Source organism: Xyrauchen texanus, chromosome 5, assembly GCF_025860055.1.
Source record: "Xyrauchen texanus isolate HMW12.3.18 chromosome 5, RBS_HiC_50CHRs, whole genome shotgun sequence".
Classification (NCBI taxonomy): Eukaryota; Metazoa; Chordata; class Actinopteri; order Cypriniformes; family Catostomidae; genus Xyrauchen; species Xyrauchen texanus.
This window is the reverse complement of record NC_068280.1, coordinates 8,226,683-8,244,638: the sequence shown is the minus strand read 5'-3', so window position 1 is coordinate 8,244,638 and position 17,956 is coordinate 8,226,683. Positions and strand designations below refer to the sequence as shown.

At 37.7% G+C, this 17,956-nt stretch overlaps 1 protein-coding gene across 4 annotated transcripts in view; it reads left to right on the top strand.

Annotated features, from left to right (window-relative positions):
* Positions 1-17,956, top strand: part of mcf2la (mcf.2 cell line derived transforming sequence-like a) — an 80,935-nt gene that overhangs the window by 44,020 nt on the left and 18,959 nt on the right. For all 4 annotated transcript variants that reach the window (XM_052127111.1, XM_052127110.1, XM_052127109.1 and 1 more), the window contains exons 4-9: positions 1,946-2,036; positions 12,945-13,064; positions 13,227-13,343; positions 15,181-15,330; positions 16,472-16,596; positions 17,162-17,276. In XM_052127111.1, coding sequence (XP_051983071.1) covers positions 1,946-2,036; positions 12,945-13,064; positions 13,227-13,343; positions 15,181-15,330; positions 16,472-16,596; positions 17,162-17,276 — 718 coding nt within the window. The remainder of the gene's footprint in view (positions 1-1,945; positions 2,037-12,944; positions 13,065-13,226; positions 13,344-15,180; positions 15,331-16,471; positions 16,597-17,161; positions 17,277-17,956) is intronic.

Sequence of the window (17,956 nt, the reverse complement as noted above, 5' to 3'; positions counted from 1 at the left end):
AAAAATTACTGTATCTCAGTGTTGAGAAAGTAATTTCAATCAGTTTAAATCTTCATTTTACAGTCATTTCAGGGTTTTAGGGTTCATGGCATTACGTTGTCATTGCAACGAAGATGTAAAATTGGCCATAACTTTGCACAGAAAAGCAATTTTATCACACAAATATCATGTCCCAGGAGATCAGCTGTTACAGGAATACTCAAACCGGCCAGTCTGGCACCAACAATCATCCATGCGATTATCTAATCAGACAATTGTGTGACAGTAGTGCATAAAATCATTCAGATATGGGTCAGGAGCTTCAGTTAATGTTCACAACTACCATCAGAATGGTAAAAAATTTGATCTCATTTATTTTGACAGTGGCATGATTGTTGGTGCCAGATGGGCAGGTTTGAGTATTTCTGTAACTGCTGATCTCCAGAGATTTTCATGCACAACAGTCTCTAGAATTTACTCCGAATGGTTCGTTTCTGTGGACAAAATAAAATATATTTGTAAAATATATTGGTAAAAATCCAAATATCCTGGGTTTTATTTTTATTATTGTCCTATTAACCATGAAAATGTAAATGCTCCGCATTCAATGTATCTTCACCTCATTGTTCCCTCAAAGCCAATAGCATTCAGCTACAAGAATAAAAAAATTCTCTTTCAGTCCTCTATCCACACCAAAGAAAAATTAAAAGTAATAAACTATACCTCAGCATGAACATAAATTATGTGCATTGAACCACCAGATGGCTTTAGAATTCAGCCACATTTGAATGGACAGTTATAATTACAGTGATGATTTGAATCAGATTTATGATCTTTATTAGTGACGGACGCTTAAATTCATTACTCATTGTGTCACTGCACCGTTGCAATGGGGCTCTTGCAGCTGATAAGACCCTAGCATCTCTCCTTAATTTTTCTTCTCTTTGAAAGCAGCAGAGAACAGATGCTCAGGAGAAAAACAGCCGGAGGCATAAGAAAGGGGAGACAGGGGAGGTGGGATTGAGAGAATGAAAACTAGATCAGAGTGTAAAATTGGGAAGAGAGGGAGGGAGAGGAAACATGCGCCAGAGAAAAAGACACACAATCTGTGTGTCACAACAATGGCGGCACATTTGATATACAGCTATCTGCAGTGCCAGTTTTTGGTGGGTGGAGCTTTCATTATCAATCAGCACTATGTCCCGCCCACATTCTACATTAGTAATTCAAGCTAGATTCTGTACTCAACTGTCTGTCAAGGTTCTCCTGAGCTCTGATTAGCTGAGAGGGAGCACCTGATGCAGCACAATTGGTCGTTGTACAGGGGAGGCAGAGTGTAGATGCTTTCATGGTCTGTGCCTACGGTGGCACTCATTCAAATGGAACCATAAACCAGAGGGGCTGAATGCAAAGGTGCACTGTAGGGGAGAAAACCGTGTGTTGACTGAAATCTCCAGCAATCTGCCTTGTTTGCGCTGAAGGACATTTGGAATATAAGGATTAAGTGTGGTGTTTTTTGCATATTGGAAGTGTGTAATTGGATTTTCCATCGGCCTCGATAACTAGAAAGCAGCTTGGTACTGCTGCTGCGGAGAGCTGCTGTTTTCCATGGTGATGGATGTAGCATCTCTTGCCACCGTTGCTTTCTGGGCTGGTGCACTTCATCATACGTGTATGTGTATACATTTTGTATTTCAATGCATTTCATCCTCAAATGGTTAGAGAGCAAATGCAGATGTCTTTCTATATAGAAATAGTGGTGTTATAGGGTGCTGGTTAATTTATCAGTGTAAGGATGACTGCAGTGTGTAGTAGCGGTGTAATGATGCAAAGGGTGAATGTAGAGCTGTTTACAAATGTACTGGATGGTTTGGCTTGCGGCATCACCAGGATGTCAATGTTTATGATTTTTTGGAGGTGTGTATGTGCGTGTGCTGCCATGGTGACAGTGTGTCTCTGATTTCAGTCTCAGCTCGTCAGGGGTGGGCTTCATCCTGGTCATTGACCGCCGGCAAGACAGATGGGCATCAGTGAAGGGGACGCTGCTGCGGATCGCGGTGAGTCTCCCAATAAAGACACGGACACATGCTACATACAGGATGTATAAATATGTTTAGAATTTAAAGAGGAAAGCATCGTATTATGGGAGACCAGGGCAAGTTGTAACATGGCTTATTTCTCAGTAACTATAAGGTTTTGAGTAGAAGTCTAAATACACACATTTCTAGAAGTGGTTTTGTATATTGGTTTCAAACACAACACTCTTAAGTGTGTGTGTGTGAGTGTGTTCTATCCTCCAAACTGAAATTCCAATATTATATTTTGTAAAGGCTGTTGGTACACACTATAAAATCACTCATACTTGAAGACAAGGGTATATAATGAAGATAGATTTTAACCAAATGGTTGAATTGTCTTTCTCATGAATTGTTGTATTTCATAATGTCAGGTAGGGGTAAGTTGTCACATTATTATTTAAGAAAGTTGTAGCATGTTTTACATGTATAAAATGTATTAATTGCTATATTTGTCAGCCAAAACAATGCATTGATGTGTTTGTATGTTACCCTCTATTGGGGATGTTGTCACAAAAGGTCTATGAAATGTGTTTAATGAATTGACCTTGGGCAATATAATGGTGGAATGTTTTGTATCTTTTTGTGCCTATGCAGAAATGTAAATTTAATAATAAACCTACCCTAAGAAATATTCATTGGAATAACAAGTGTGACAACTAGCCCTGGTTTATCCTATTAATTTAGTAGATGTGCACTGAAATGTTGATCCTTGTTTCAGCAGTCCAAGATAGAATCTCTGTGTGTGTCTGTTTGAATGAGTAAACTTTTATTGTGAGTCCATGTGTGTTGTTTTTTTCCGTGGGTGCATGTATGAAGAATAGGAGCTGACAGGCAGGTGCCTTTGGCTATGTGTGCGTGTATATGTGTGGATTAGTCAGAATTTCAGCGTTGTTCCACGTTCGAGGGCATCTAAACAAGGCCCTTGCTTCTTCATAGAAACCCTAAATATTTAATCCACCACCTGCATCACAGTCTAGCACACCACATGACCACATGCAGTAAACATCCACACAGATATAAACACCACAATTTATGGCATTTTTGAATATGTGCAAATATTGTCCAGTTGAAGGATTAGTTCACCCAAAATGGGAAAATCTGTCATTTATTCACCCTCATGCTGTTCCAAACCCATATGACTTCTTTCTTTCATTGAACACAAAAGGAGATTGAATGACTGTCTCAGTCACCATTCACTTTCATTGTATGGAAAAAGATTAAATGAAAGTGAATGGTGACTGTGGCTAACATTCTGGGTAGCATCTACAGTACATATGTGTTCCACAGATGACAGTTTGAAACGACAAGACAATGATAAGATTTTTAGAAGAATATTTCAGCTATACAGGTCCATACAATGCAAGTGAGCTAGACCTTTTAAACTCCAAAAAACACAAAGGCAGTAAAAAATAATCCATATGACTCCAGTCGTTAAATCCATATCTTCAGAATTAATATGACAGGTGTGGTCGAGAAACAGATTAATATTCAAGTCTTTTTGTGTTACCATAAATCTCCACTTTGACGTTAAAAATGTGAAGGTGGAGGTTTAAAGTAAAAAAGGCCTTAAATATTGATCTGTTTCTCACCCGAAGTGGTTGCATCGCTTCAAAAGACAGATATTAAACCAATGGAGTCTGGTATGGATTACTATTATGCTGCCTTTATTTGATTTTTGAGTTTGAAAGGTATGGTAACCATTCACTTGCATTATAAGGACCTACAGAGCTGAGATATTCCTCTAAAAGTCTTTGTTAGTATTCTGCTGAAGAAAGTCAAACGCATTTGGGATGGCATGAAGCTGAGTAAATGTTAAGTGAATTTTCATTTTTGGGTGAACTATCCCTTTAAGTCATGTGTACTGCAAAATTAGAGCTGTAATAATCAGTTCTTCAGTTCTTGTCATCAACTGGTGTTCAATGTGGCCTGCAGACATCATCACTTCCACTATGCTTGCGGTAAACTCTTCAGACTGTCAACGCGTGCGTGCGTGTGTGCACACTGGTAAGTGGAGTAGAGTTCAATGGACTAATCAGATTAACAGTGTTTAATTGGCTCAGCTCTTGAAAGCACTTCTGCAGTCAAATAAGTGAGCAAGATATGAATATGTACTTGCTATATCTTTCCCACGTAAAGCTGAGGCAAAAATGAAAATAACCACATTATAGATTAATTGTAGTTGTATTGTTCTTTGACGGATCGACAGATGAATGGCCCATTTGAACATTCTGGCAGTATAAGTCTATGGGACCTTTTATTTTCTGCTATGGGAAAACCATTTGTATGATTAGTTAGAAAGACATGGAAACACAAGTCAGAACAGTCTGAAGGTCTGTGCAAAGTTTGGTGGATGTACTGTTGCTTAAATGCTTTAGGATGAGTTGGTCAGAATTTTTGGTCTTGGTTTAGGGATTTTGAAAAAAAAAAAAATCCTAAACCCAAGACTGTGGAATAGGGGGCCTGGGTAGCTCAGTGAGTATTAACGCTGACTTCCACCCCTGGAGTCGCGAGTTCGATTCCACGTCACGCTGAGTGACTCCAGCCAGGTCTCTTAAGCAACCAAATTGGCCTGGTTGCTAGGGAGGGTAGAGTCACATGGGCTAACCATTAGTGGTTCTCGCTCTCAATGGGGCGTGTGGTAAGTTGTGCGTGGATCATGGAGAGTAGCATGAATCTCCACATGCTGTGAGTCTCTGCGGTATCATGCACAACGTGCCACGTTATAAAATGCAGTAACGGAGGCAACTGAGACTTGCCCTCCACCACCCGGATTGAGATTAACTAACTGTGCCACCACAAGGACCTACTAAGGTGTGGGAATTGGGCATTCTAAATTTGGAGAAAAGGGAATAAAATAAAAATAATAAAGATTTAGAATAACAGTATATTGGTTTTTCAAGCCAACATAATCAAAACATGTGAAAATCTAGCCTGCTACTGTTTAAGGAAAGCAGATTTGACACAGAGGTGTTGACACTGAGGCCTGAAGATTTACAGAAGTGTGTACATCATCAAATTGAGATGACCATAAAAACATTGATAGTGATGTGGGTCATTTCCAAAGGCACTGTGACCAAATGTATTTGTTTCGCCAACAGAAATGTCTTCATTGGAAAAGCGATGACATTTACACTGGGAAAGCTTATGTTGTGTTTCAAGATTTCGGATGGTGTACATGTTTTGAACATTTATATGGTTTGGTTCAGAAGATGAGGCCTGTTTTTACTCTGCGTGGTTAAAGGAAGGGTTCACCCAAACATTTTAATTATCTCATCATTTACTCACCCTCAAGCCATGCCAGATGTGAATGACTTTCTTTCTTCTGCTGAACACAAATGAAGATTTTTACAATAATATAGTAAAAGTGTTTTGATTTCATTTAAGAAGGCATTGTGTGAGGAACATGTTTATGGACTGATAATCTGCCGTTTTCTCGTGATTTATGTAGAGATGCACGATTCTGGATAAATTGAGAATTATTATTATTTTTTTTTCTTATAATAAAGATCCCGATTCTCTCACAGTTCTGAAGAAAAATGCTTATTTCAGTGATTTACAAAACCTGGATATAAGGGTATTCAATTTTAATTTATTCGGTGTCCATGCTGTCCTAGGCAGGCATAAAACAAACTTCACGACCTTGACTAAGACTCCAAAGTTGATGGTCTTTTGTCCAAATCACTCTTAACATCTTCCTCTGACAAAGGACTGAGTTTGTTGCATATGACAGCTTCAGTGTTGGTGCGGGCAGAAGAAAATTTTGGATAGTACAAGTTCTTGATCAATTTCGCAATGCAGCCGATCGAAAACCATCTCCAACTTATAGAAGGATATGCAAAAAAACCTAACAGAATGATATGCAAAAAGTCCTTCACTTGCATATGCATCTTGTCAGATTATGAAATTTGCTTCACAAAAAATTATTTTTATTTTTAGCAGCATCCACATGCTTTTCTGTATGAACATGCTGCTCGATGCCGGTGCGGCCTTCATGGGCGATGGAAAAGCGAGCTCCACAAATCTCACACCTCACTTTACAAGACTCTGGCTGTGACTCCTTTAGAAATTTAACTCTTTTTGAAGATCCTCATTAAATGTACATGCAAGCTTCCTTAGCATTTTTCCTTCCATAATTTCATCTGTGACCTTTCAAACTGACTCTTCAATCAGTTCAAAAAAAGTGCTAAAATACAGGAAAAACAGGACGTCTGGCCACCCTATCTCTGCTTCAATCAAATATATCAATTTAAAATGTCCTAAGACCACAAGGGGAGGCGCAACAAATACATTATAAAACAAACAGCACCTTGTAATTATTGCGCAAAAAATAACTACATAATAAATAAATAAATAAATGATTCAACCTAAGTTGAATCTAATTAAAAAGAAAAATTAGAAGAAAAAAGCTTCATTAACAGTTCTATTTTAACTTGGTATTGCACTTGTAAGCAAATATGCAATAAAACACTGTTATTTTACTAAACAATTTGTTTAAATATTAACTATTTAAATTCAAACAATGAGGCCTTCAGTGTTTCTCTTGTAAAACTTGCTTCAAGCTTGTAAAGAATTTATTCAAGAGAATAGAGAACAGATTAAACAGTGCTTTAAGTTTTTTAGCAACAGTAGCAATTAAACATTTAGAAAATTACAACATTAAAAACAAAAGTGAAAATTAAAGTACTTAAATATTTGACACTCTTTGTGATTATTAGATCTACATTAATTCTGATATGATGCAATAAGAATGCCTATAACAAACAGCATGCAGCTTATGTACATTTAGATATCACACAGATCTAAAATTTTTGAAGAATTTGTCCTGTCTGCTGTGTTTGCTTTAATATCTCGTGAAGACAGCGCAGACTTAATCCTGTCTGTTTACACTGGTGATTCATTAACAGCTGTGTTTTCATTAATTTCACCTAAACAGGGGTATTTTGATTAAAAACGGCACACAGTCTCGTACAGGAGTGCTGCAATCATCACAAGACACAAGCGCAAGGGCATGTGAGGGTTTAAAAACAGGCGGCTGATATCAAACAGTGCACGGGAAGTGCCAGTATTTTTGTAGCATCAGTGGCTATTAAAATATTGAACTGAATGGAGATTCAGTGCTCAGTGAGTGAATATGGATCTTGAATCTGGCAATGTTTTTACCCTAGCAACTGCCTAGCAACTACATAGAACATGCACATAGGAACGCCCTAACAACCACACCAAACTCCAAAGCCTCCACCAATCAACACCCTTGCAACTACATTGTAACTCCTAAGAAAACCCCTTGAAATCCATAGCAACCACCCCGAACACCTTAGCAACCACCAAGAAGGCCCTAGCAACCAAAGAGAATGCCTTACTCACTGCCTAACAATGCCCTAGCAACTTCCTAGTAACTCCTTAGAAAGCCCATAGGAACTCCATAGCAATGACCAAGAACACCTCAGCATCTGCATAGAAGCCATCCGGAATGTCTTAGAAACTGCCTTGTAACCACACAGAACATACTAGTAACCACTTAGGAATGCCTTAGCAACCACCCACAACACCTTTGCCACTGCCTAGCAATGCTCTAGCAACTACATAGTTACTCATTAGAAATCCTCTTGAAACTCTATAGTAGCCACAGTATACTCCAAGCATCCACCCTGACCACCCTATCTAACACCTAGAAGTGCTTGCGTAACCAATCAGAATATCTTAGCAACCACTTAGCAATGTCTTTGAACCTTCAAAATACAAACCTCTATTGCAACTACAAAAGGCCTAAATAACGTAACTATTTACTTTTGTGTTTGTAATATTGCCTCTTATGCTGCCATAAAAGACAAAGTTACCTCAGTGTAGCAAATCTGACACTACAAGTGTATTTTTAGGTGGTGTTCTATTTGTGTAAACTAAACTAGAAATGTCATGGTCTCTGTGAGTGTGACTGCACACTCATGATGTCAGGATACACCTCATTGGGTTACAAGAATCCACCTTGGAGAGGGCGGTTATTAAGAGGGAAAAGTGCTGATGAGGAGGCGTTTTCACTTATGTTGAGCTGTACATAACAGTGATGGTTGCACGAGGCATGGAGGGTAGTCTGAGGTGAAAGGTCACAAGATGAGCGCCAGGGTCACTGGCATTAAATCTCCAGACAGACTGTTTTTTTTAAAGATAAAGGGACTTTTTGAGGATTTAGTATATAGTGTAAAAAGTGGAAACGTGCTGTCATTTCCTTAAATGGATAGTTCGCCCAAAAATGAAAATTATCTCATCATTTACGCACCCTCATGCATTCCAGATGTGTATGACTTTCTTTCTTCTGCTCAACACAAACAAAGATTGTTAGAAGAATATCTCAGTTCTGTAGGTTCATACAATGCAAGTGAAAGGAGGCCAGAACTTTGTAGTTCCAAAAATTCACATAAAAGCAGAATGAAAGTTAGCCATATGACTTCAGTGGTTAAATCTGTGTCTTCAGAAGCGATATGATAGGTGTGGGTGAGAATACTTAAGTCCTTTTTTACTATTAATCTCCACTTTCACATTCACTTTTCACAGCACTCTTCTCCCCTAAGAGTTTTTCGTTTGTTTTTGGTGATTCACATTCTTGGTGCATATCACCCCCATGGGGAGGGAGGAGAACTTGTATTTAAAGAGGACTTAAATATTTACCTGTTGATCACCCACACCTATTATATCACTTTGGAAGATATAGATTTAAAAACTGGAGTTGTATGGATAACTTTTATGATGACTTTATGTGCTTTTTGGAGTTTCAAAAGTCTGATCACCATTCACTTGCATTGTATGGACCTACAGAGCTGAGATATTCTTCTAAAAATCTTATTTTGTGTTCAGTAGAAGAAAGATAGTCATACACATCTCTGATGGCATGAGGGTGAGTAAATGATGAGAGAATTTCATTTTTGAGTGAACGTTTCCTTTAAAGAGCCATTTCTAACTCGCATGACCATTTAAAATAGCTTTCATTGGTGTAAACCAAAATGGTACATAGGTTGATTCTGATATATTAACTAATGTTTTTCACTTGAATGTTACCAGTTACCACATGAAGCATATTTTTGAGGTTACATGGCAGAATATTTTTACAGTGTATTATTTCTGTCCTGTGTGGCTTATTTTAATATCCAATTTGTAAAGAAATGTAATTGAAGTTGAAATTGTGTGTGCTGAATTAGGAATGTGCATGTGCATGTGTGCGTGCGTGGTAATTGAATTTCTCGTCTTATTAGAGTGAGGCGTATCAGTGTGGTTGTAGCTGCTCCCTGGAGACTCCGTTTCTCCACCTCCTTACACCCACACCCACACACTGTATACCCTGGAGAGAGCTACATCTAGTTACACCCCCCATAAACACATACTAACTACATTCTCAATCTCGCACTATTGTACATTCTACATTCTCCATCTCGCACCTTCTCACTCTTGTATCCCATCATTTCTCCATTCCATTTCTGGAAAGTGTACTGTGTGCGTGTGTGTATATGTGTGACAGAGACCCAGCGCAATGTTTTACAGTCTGGCTTTGGGCAGACAGACCCTATTTGCAGTCCTTTGTCCCTCGAACCCCCCAACACACACACACACACTCCCATAATAATGTGGTGAGTAAGTGGGTATGGGGGGAAGGGCGGATGAAAGAACACATTTGGCAAAATGGAGAAACGGCCATCATATTAATGAGCAAGAGGCAGATTGTGTGTGTGTATATCCATCTATTTTTCTCATGGCTACATCATATTTGACCACTCCTTTTGCTTCAGGGCCCAGATTTTCCACTGGACATCAAGGGGCAACCCAACTCTACCAAAATGATCACGGTGTGGTACAGTTCATTTTCTGAATGAAATTGGACTGCTGGTATGATATCTTATAATTGCTGTCTCTATGAAACGCCCAAGGCAATCATGTAATGCAATCACATGCACACAGTGGTTTACGTAAGCTTTCTAAAAGAGGAGTTGTTTTGGGCACATCTCCTTGAATGAGCTTTAATAGAGGACTCAATAATGGGGCGTGTTCCTCTGGCTTCCTGTTGTGCTCAGGGTCGACCCCTGTGACTCTCCTGTTATTGCTAACTTGTTGGAGACAAGCATGGCCAATTCTGCTTCAGAGGAACAGGATATTGTCATGGTAATATAAAGGCGGGGTTCAAACAGAGGTGGATCCTTTGTCAACAGTCAAACATGAGGCTTTAATGTGTAGTTGTGCAACCGAGTGCGTCTTATTGGCTGTTATGAATGTTAAATAATTTGCTCATTTGGATAAAATTGTATTGCTTTTGACATTGGATACAAAGAGTACAATGGAAATTAATGTTTGACTAAACCTTTTTCTGAAGGGTTCTTGCCCATGCAAAACTCACCATGATTTTACTTTGTGGTTGTTGCTAAGTGGTTGCTAGAGTTTTCTTTGTGGTTGTAAGGACATTATGTGGTTGCTAGTGTGTTGCTATGTCGTTTCTAGGAGGATGCTTGGGTGTTCTGGGTGATTGTCTCTATGATATTCTGGCCCTTATGGCTTGGATCCCTCCTTCAATCCAAGTCCATGGTATATTTGCCAGTTCGATCACTTGGCAAAATAATAGCAGCTACTCAAGCTGTACAATTTAACCCTTTAAGTTCAGATGGCCTTGTTGGCCCATAAAAATAAATTAACAAATTGTTAATAACTACAGTCCTGACTGACACAAAATAAGTATCGTTTTATAGCATAAAAGCTGTACTTTAAAATGCATGTAGGCATTGTGACCAAAAATAAACAAGTGCAAAAATTTGCACGTTATATATTATTGTAATCTGTAAAAACATCAATCTCATCAAATAGCCATGTGTCACATGTTGTTGGAAAACTCACAAAGAGAAGAATTCAACCAGTCTATTTGTTTTACTCACAGACAAAAAAAATAGCGTGTAATTGCTAAGTATATTTACATACATGTTGCACGTAAACAGGTGTTGCTTAAATGCCTCGTATTCGCTTATAAACCTACAAAAAATAAACTGAACATAAAACATCACATACCATTACTTGGAGACGATTATCTTTAAAACAAGCCTACACAGAACTTTATCAGAGGCAAAAGTCATTAGATAACCCAAAACGAAGCACAATTTGCACACATCGTCTGGCTATAAAACGTTATCTTTCCTGGATCAGATGATGAAATCAGAAATTCTGTAGTGTCATGGAACGCTAAACAAATCGGATTGGGTTGAGATTGCTCCAAGCAGTGATAGCCCTCCATATTTGGGTAGAGAGTCATGTGATCACTCCAGGAGATGACCCCAAGTACATGACACAGACTCAATGATGACTCAAATGGCACATATTGAAACTCATTCTGTGAAATATCATTACTTAAATCATGTTTGCATGTTTGTAGTCATAGTTACAATTGCATGTGTAATTACTACTTATGTACAATTATTATGTTTTATTTGTTTGGAGAGACTTTTGGACAGTAGGATACATTATTTTTGTTATGCTAGAACTTTTGATTGTCGTATCAACACAAAATTGTACTTAGTTACAGGTAACATTATTGGGAACAAAACAAATTAATTTGGAGCTACCTTAATTACACCTTGAGATATATAATGTCAAATCAGTAAACTGTTAAGTTTATTTTTGGCTCAAGTTTTTTTGTTTTTTGTTTTTTCAGTAGTTTCTTAGGCTGAGAGTCTAGGGATGTATCATTATCTAAATTGTTCAACACCGCTAAATATGTTGTGTGAAATAAGCATTTTCAGGTGGTGGGTTAATTAATCTTATTCATATCATGTTTGTGTTGAATTCCACTCTGGAACCAAACCGTTGCCCAATCACCATGCCAATTAGTCTCGTTAGCCCTTGAATCCCACTCTTTCCTAATTTTTAAATGAGAGTGAAAACAAACAACAATACTGTCCAAGAAAATGGAAAATGGGGCGGGCGTAAGAAAATTTCCCTCAACTCATAGCTGGAGGCATTTCAGTGTGGCAGACTGTGAGAGCAGCCCACTGTCAGATTATCTTATGTTGGCAGATTCCCGCAGAGCTGTAAAAACGCATTTGTGACTCTTGGGATGGTCCAAGTGTTCATAACAAATCTCAGTTGTGATAATTGCAGCTCAAGAGCTTAATTTGTTCTCTGTGGTCAGAATGACTAGGCAATCGTGGATGTATTTGAATGCAGAGACTGTTCAGTTGGAATGCATTAATGAAACTTGATCTCAGCTTTATATTATTGATGACTAAGGCAAGCATCACTATTACTGTTGCTCATACTTGGAGTTTAGTTGTTTTTTTAAAGTTACATTTTGTAGTAATAGCCATTATGCCATAAATGCTGTTGATTGAGCCATAAATCATTTTTAAGGGTCAGATCATACAATATCTGATGATTGATGTGTGTTAATGCAGGATATCTGCTTCACTGCTTACTGACTGACACGCTGTCAGTTACGCTGAGACACAGGCAGGCTACTGGATATTCTGCTGTCAGAACCCCCTCACTCCCGTTTACACAAACACCACTACTCTGTGATATGACATGCTGCCCAGTGGGAGGCATTTTAATGAAGAGACTGTAAACACAGGCACTCTGAGAGTCTGTATGTCCACACATTCACTCACAGAAGAGAGCAAGAGAGAGAAAAAATAGTGCTCAGGGACACATATGTGAGACCATTGTTACCCCTAGCTGGTTTCTCAAGGAATTAAGTTGTCATGGTAACTGACTGCAGAAGTGTGTGTGTGTGGAGATGGAGATGGAGGGAGAAGTTGTACCCGTCAAATGCAGTGGCTTACTATAATGAACCTGGGTATTTAAAATATTTATTTTGGTATAGTTGTTTTATCCATGTTGTGAGATGTTTGTTTGTGTGTTCTGCAGGGCTCTTTCCCAGGAAACCTGCAGCTGGTGCTGGTACTGAGACCCACAACGCTCTTCCAGCGGACCATCTCAGACATACTATTTAAGTTAAACAAGGATGAGTTTAAAATGAAAGTGCCGGTAAGTACAGTACACACACACACACCTATGTATATGAATGGATACAAACTGCCACACTGACTCAGTGTGTGTGATTGTGTGTCATGTGGTTAATGAAGAGCATAATGAAATGGATTATATGGTGTCATAAGAGAAGAAATACATTATGAACTGTGTTTGTAGGTAATCATGCTCAGCTCTGTGACTGAGCTTCACAGTTACATCGACCGCACACAACTCATTCAGGAACTGGGTGGCACGCAGGAGTACTGCCACGAGAAATGGATTTCACACCGCACCGTGAGTACCAACCCACTTTCCACTACAGTACACAGGACTGTTTGCATTTATAAATCGCACAGTGCATTCACATCAATGATCAATGAACGGATTGTAGAAACAAAAATAAATATCAAAATAATTTAAAAGCAAGTCGAGCAAGTCAAAATTCTAGCTTACTGTATAATGCACAGTGTATACTCTATACTGCATACTATTAAAACAAATACTAGTATGTGATATAGTAGACGGTGTGCTAAATAAAATTTTTAACCTCAGATTGTTACATGGTTACATCAGAGGTGTCCATTGGTCATATCTGGTCAGTGTATTTCACTTTCTTTCATCACAAATATTTTACAAGAATATCTCAGCTCTGTTTGTTCATACAATGCAAGTGAATGTGACCAGAACTTAGAAGCTCAAAAAGCATATAAAGGCAGCATAAAAGTAATCCATATGACTCCAGTGGTTAAATCTACATTTTCAGAAGCAATATGATATGCGTGGGTGAGAAACAGATCAATATTTAAGTCCTATTTTACAATCAGTCCCACTTTTACATTCTTCTTCTTTTGTTTTTGGCAATTCACATTCATCTTGCATATCTCCACCTAGTGGGCAGATTTGTATATTGACCTAAATGTAGATATGTTTTTCTCACCTGCACCTATCATATCACTTCTGAAGACATGGATTAAACTACTGGTGTTTTATGGATTACTTTTATGATGATTTTATGTGCTTTTTTTGAGCTTCAAAGTTCTGGCTACCATTCACTTGCATTGTATGGACCAACAGATCTGAGAAAGACAGTCATACACATCTGGGATTGAATGAGGGTGAGAAAATGATGAGAAATTTTAGATTTTTGGGTGAACTATCCCTTTAAGAGTGGTAAAGTCACTGTAATGTCACTGAGTGGCATATTGGTTTTATTAAGTGGCGACAACAGTGATAAAATACACCAAGTACTACAGTTGCTGTAACTGTGTAGGGTGTTTTTGGTAGCCAAGCAATGTCTCAACTTGGCACATTACAGTTAAGCTCAATCTACAGCATTTGTGGTATAATGTCGATTACCACACACACAAAAAAAGTTACTTATTCATTTATATAAAAAAAAAATCAGGGTTACGTAAGGCACAATGTAAACACTTATAATGGAAGTGAATGGGGCCAGTCCATAGTATAATGTTCACGTCAAGACTTGCTTATAATGATGTAAGCAATTTTATCATGTCAACACATAATGTTTACGTTTTGTGGCTATACTTTTGAAACAGAGTATTTTTTTAACATTTATGGACTGGCCCTATTTACTTTCATTGTAAGTGCCTTACTGTAACTGCATTATAAAATGTGCATACTGTGCACAGTATACATAATGCATTCTTAATATTAGCATGACAGTATGCCTTTCCAGATGGGGCTCTTAATCACCATAATGATGCGGTAATAAACAAGTCCTCCATTCTCAGAACGAGGAGGAGGATGTTGGTATTCACTTCCCATTTCATTTGTGGACTTGCTTTTAAGTAATCACTAATTGATTTTCAGCACGTCTGTATTGATCTGTGGCTGCAGTGTTTTAAGTACTGCACACTTGTTTGCAGTGTACATGAAAATTTGGCAGTCATTGTGTGATTGAGTTGGTGTCCTATTTGTTTGATTGTGCTTGGGTAGCTTGCTGATATGAGTGTATTGATTTTGCCTGCATTCTAATATGCTAGTATGCACTGTTCTTGTAGCTAAACTGGTAAAGCATGGTGCTGCAAGTCCTTTGGATAAAAGTGTCTGCCAAATACATAAATGTAAATGTAATGTAACTGCTTCATGGTTTGTGTTGTTCATGTAGGCCATTGAAGGTTTTGCCCTGATGGTGAAGAAAACAGCACAGATTCTGCAGTCATTTGGAACAGAGCTGGCAGAAACAGAGCTGCCCAATGATGTAGAGGCCACGTCCAACCTTCTGACCATCCACACTGAGAAGAAGGACAATATGAAGGTCAGAAAACAACTGCATTACTTTCAAAATAATATTCTGGGTTAAATACAAGTTAAATTTGATGTGTGTAATTTGTTATTTTTTCAATGTAAAAATTCCTCTATCACAGCTTAATATCCAGCGATAACTATGAGTGAACCATTAGTAGGTCACTTCTAAAATTGTACACACTGTGGCTCTGTAACACTATCAAAACATTGCTCTGTTTGTTTGAGTATCCATACCAGCCCAACATAGCAACATTCATAGCTCAACAAATCATGAATTTCCCACAAGTAAAATTAGTAAACCCTTGTTTTGGTGTCCATCTGTGCGTTTTTTCAATAGTTTTTCAATCTAAAAATGCGTTCGACTGCTTCATGTTGTTTTTCATCATCTTGCACAGGAGTGCTGCAGTTTTTAAACATCTTATCAAGTTAAAAAGCACAAATTAAAAAAAAAACAATTCTCAAAACACATGTATTCTGTTCTATTCGTTGCACTGCATCTAGCTTTTTTAGTTATTTCTGATCTCTCGTAGGCAGATAAATAAAGATTATATAATGCACCACAGTTCAAAATTGGGTATATTTTTCTGGAACAATAGAGGCAATAGGATCATAAACAGTGTTGGGTAAATTAGTTAAAGTAATCCACTACTAACTACTTCACTAAAATTATAATAAGATTACTTTGCTGATTACTTCATTGAAAAAGTAATCACATTACCAATTATGTTACTTCTACGATTCTTTCTGAAACACTAAATAATATTTATTTTCTCCTTGTTTACAGAACGGTCACAGAAATGCGAACAGATGTACATGAATTCACATTTTTATTTTATTACACATTCATTAATTTTTTTATATTTGTAACCCAATTAACATACTTAAAAGTAATTACTTTCATACAGTAGCTGTAATCTGATTACAGTAATTTTAAATGTAACACACTACATTACATGGGAATTACTTACTGTAATCTGTAATCACATTGGAGCCAATACGGATCATAAATAATGATTCATAAAAAATTTAACATGGATTATTCATACAACCATAAACCATAAACAAACCCTAAATAGGTTTCGGTTCAACATTCGGTATTATCGGACTGAATAGCAGGTTTATTTCATATTCGTGTGTGTGTGTTTGTGCAGGAGGACATGAGGATTGCTCTCTGTCAGGGAGGACGTTTGCTAGAGAGCATCAATGAGCCACTGGTGAAGGATCCAGATTACACCATGAACCAGGATGAACTGGAGAACCTTGCCACTGTTCAGAGGTGTGTGTGTGTGTGTGTGTGTGTCACCAGCTACTGTGCTGCAATGCAAAAAAAGGAGAGAGCAGATGGTTACAATACAAGAACAAACTTCTGCGTGTTATTGCCCGGTTTCTGTCCTGATGAAGCCGTTTTGGTCAGCTGTGTTTGTGCATATGAAAAAAGATGACCCACTTGGTTAATATTATACAGTAATATGCAGACATATGCATGGAAAAAAAAGCATAAGCTGACAGTAACATATTGAGTTGCAGTTCTACTCATATGACCTCCTAGTGATGAAGCATTCTGGGGTCTGGAAGGTTGTCTGTGTGTGTTGCTGTCCACAGGCTTCTTCTGTCAGCCTTCATTATCTAGATATGGCTATATTTGTTTGCGAGGGCGAGTGGATAGACACAAAATAGTCGTTAGGCAGAACGAGAGACTCACTCTCCATCCATTTTCAGTGTATAAAAAAAAAGTTGCAATGAAAGTAGCGGAATTTAAATATATTCTTTTGCTGCTTAAGTGAAAATAAACACAAACGTCTCTACTATCATTTTTCTCTACCTCTCTCTCTCTCTCATAGGCTGCTGGGTCAGTTAGATGAGACTGAAACAGCATTTGATGATTTCTGGGACAAACATAAGACCAAGCTGGAGCAATGTCTGCAATTGCGGCTTTTTGAACAGAACTTCAGGGAGGTGAGATACACAGACTGTTTAGTCTTAATGTAGATAGGGACGATGTGTAAATACAGCCTAATAGAACTGCTGCTGCTGCTGTCTGTTATAGATAGGCCCTATCGTTAATATTAATCAAACAATATTGCCAAGAATAAGAGAAGCATTCACCATCCATGGCTGGATAACTTTAGTAACTGTGATCAATTTCAATGACAGGTCTGCTTCTCAGTCACACGCTGACTGCATTGAATCTGTATTATTAATGTGTATCCAATAATCACAGTCAATAATTTAAGTGGTTTTATTTTGCATTAAATTACTTTTTTCATGTTTTTTTTTATAGTACGATTTATTAAGATTTAATTGCTGCTGTTGCTGGAAAAGCCTAAAGCAATATTTACTCTGTTCTCTATTACTGGCCCTTGAAAGATTGCTTAAAAAGCTTAAAACAATGTTTATTTGAGAAGCACCTGAAGGCTACATTGTTTTAATATAATTTGTTAAAATGTACATTAATATTAAAATGGAGTTAATCGCAATTAATCACATATATAAACTTTTGCTGAGAAAGGCCCTCACATAACAATAATTTGATATATAATGATTAAATATGATTAAAATGAATTACATTATTGTGGTAGACGAGTCAAGTATTGATAAGACAAAGCAAAAAGTGGCTTTAGAAGGCAATATATTGT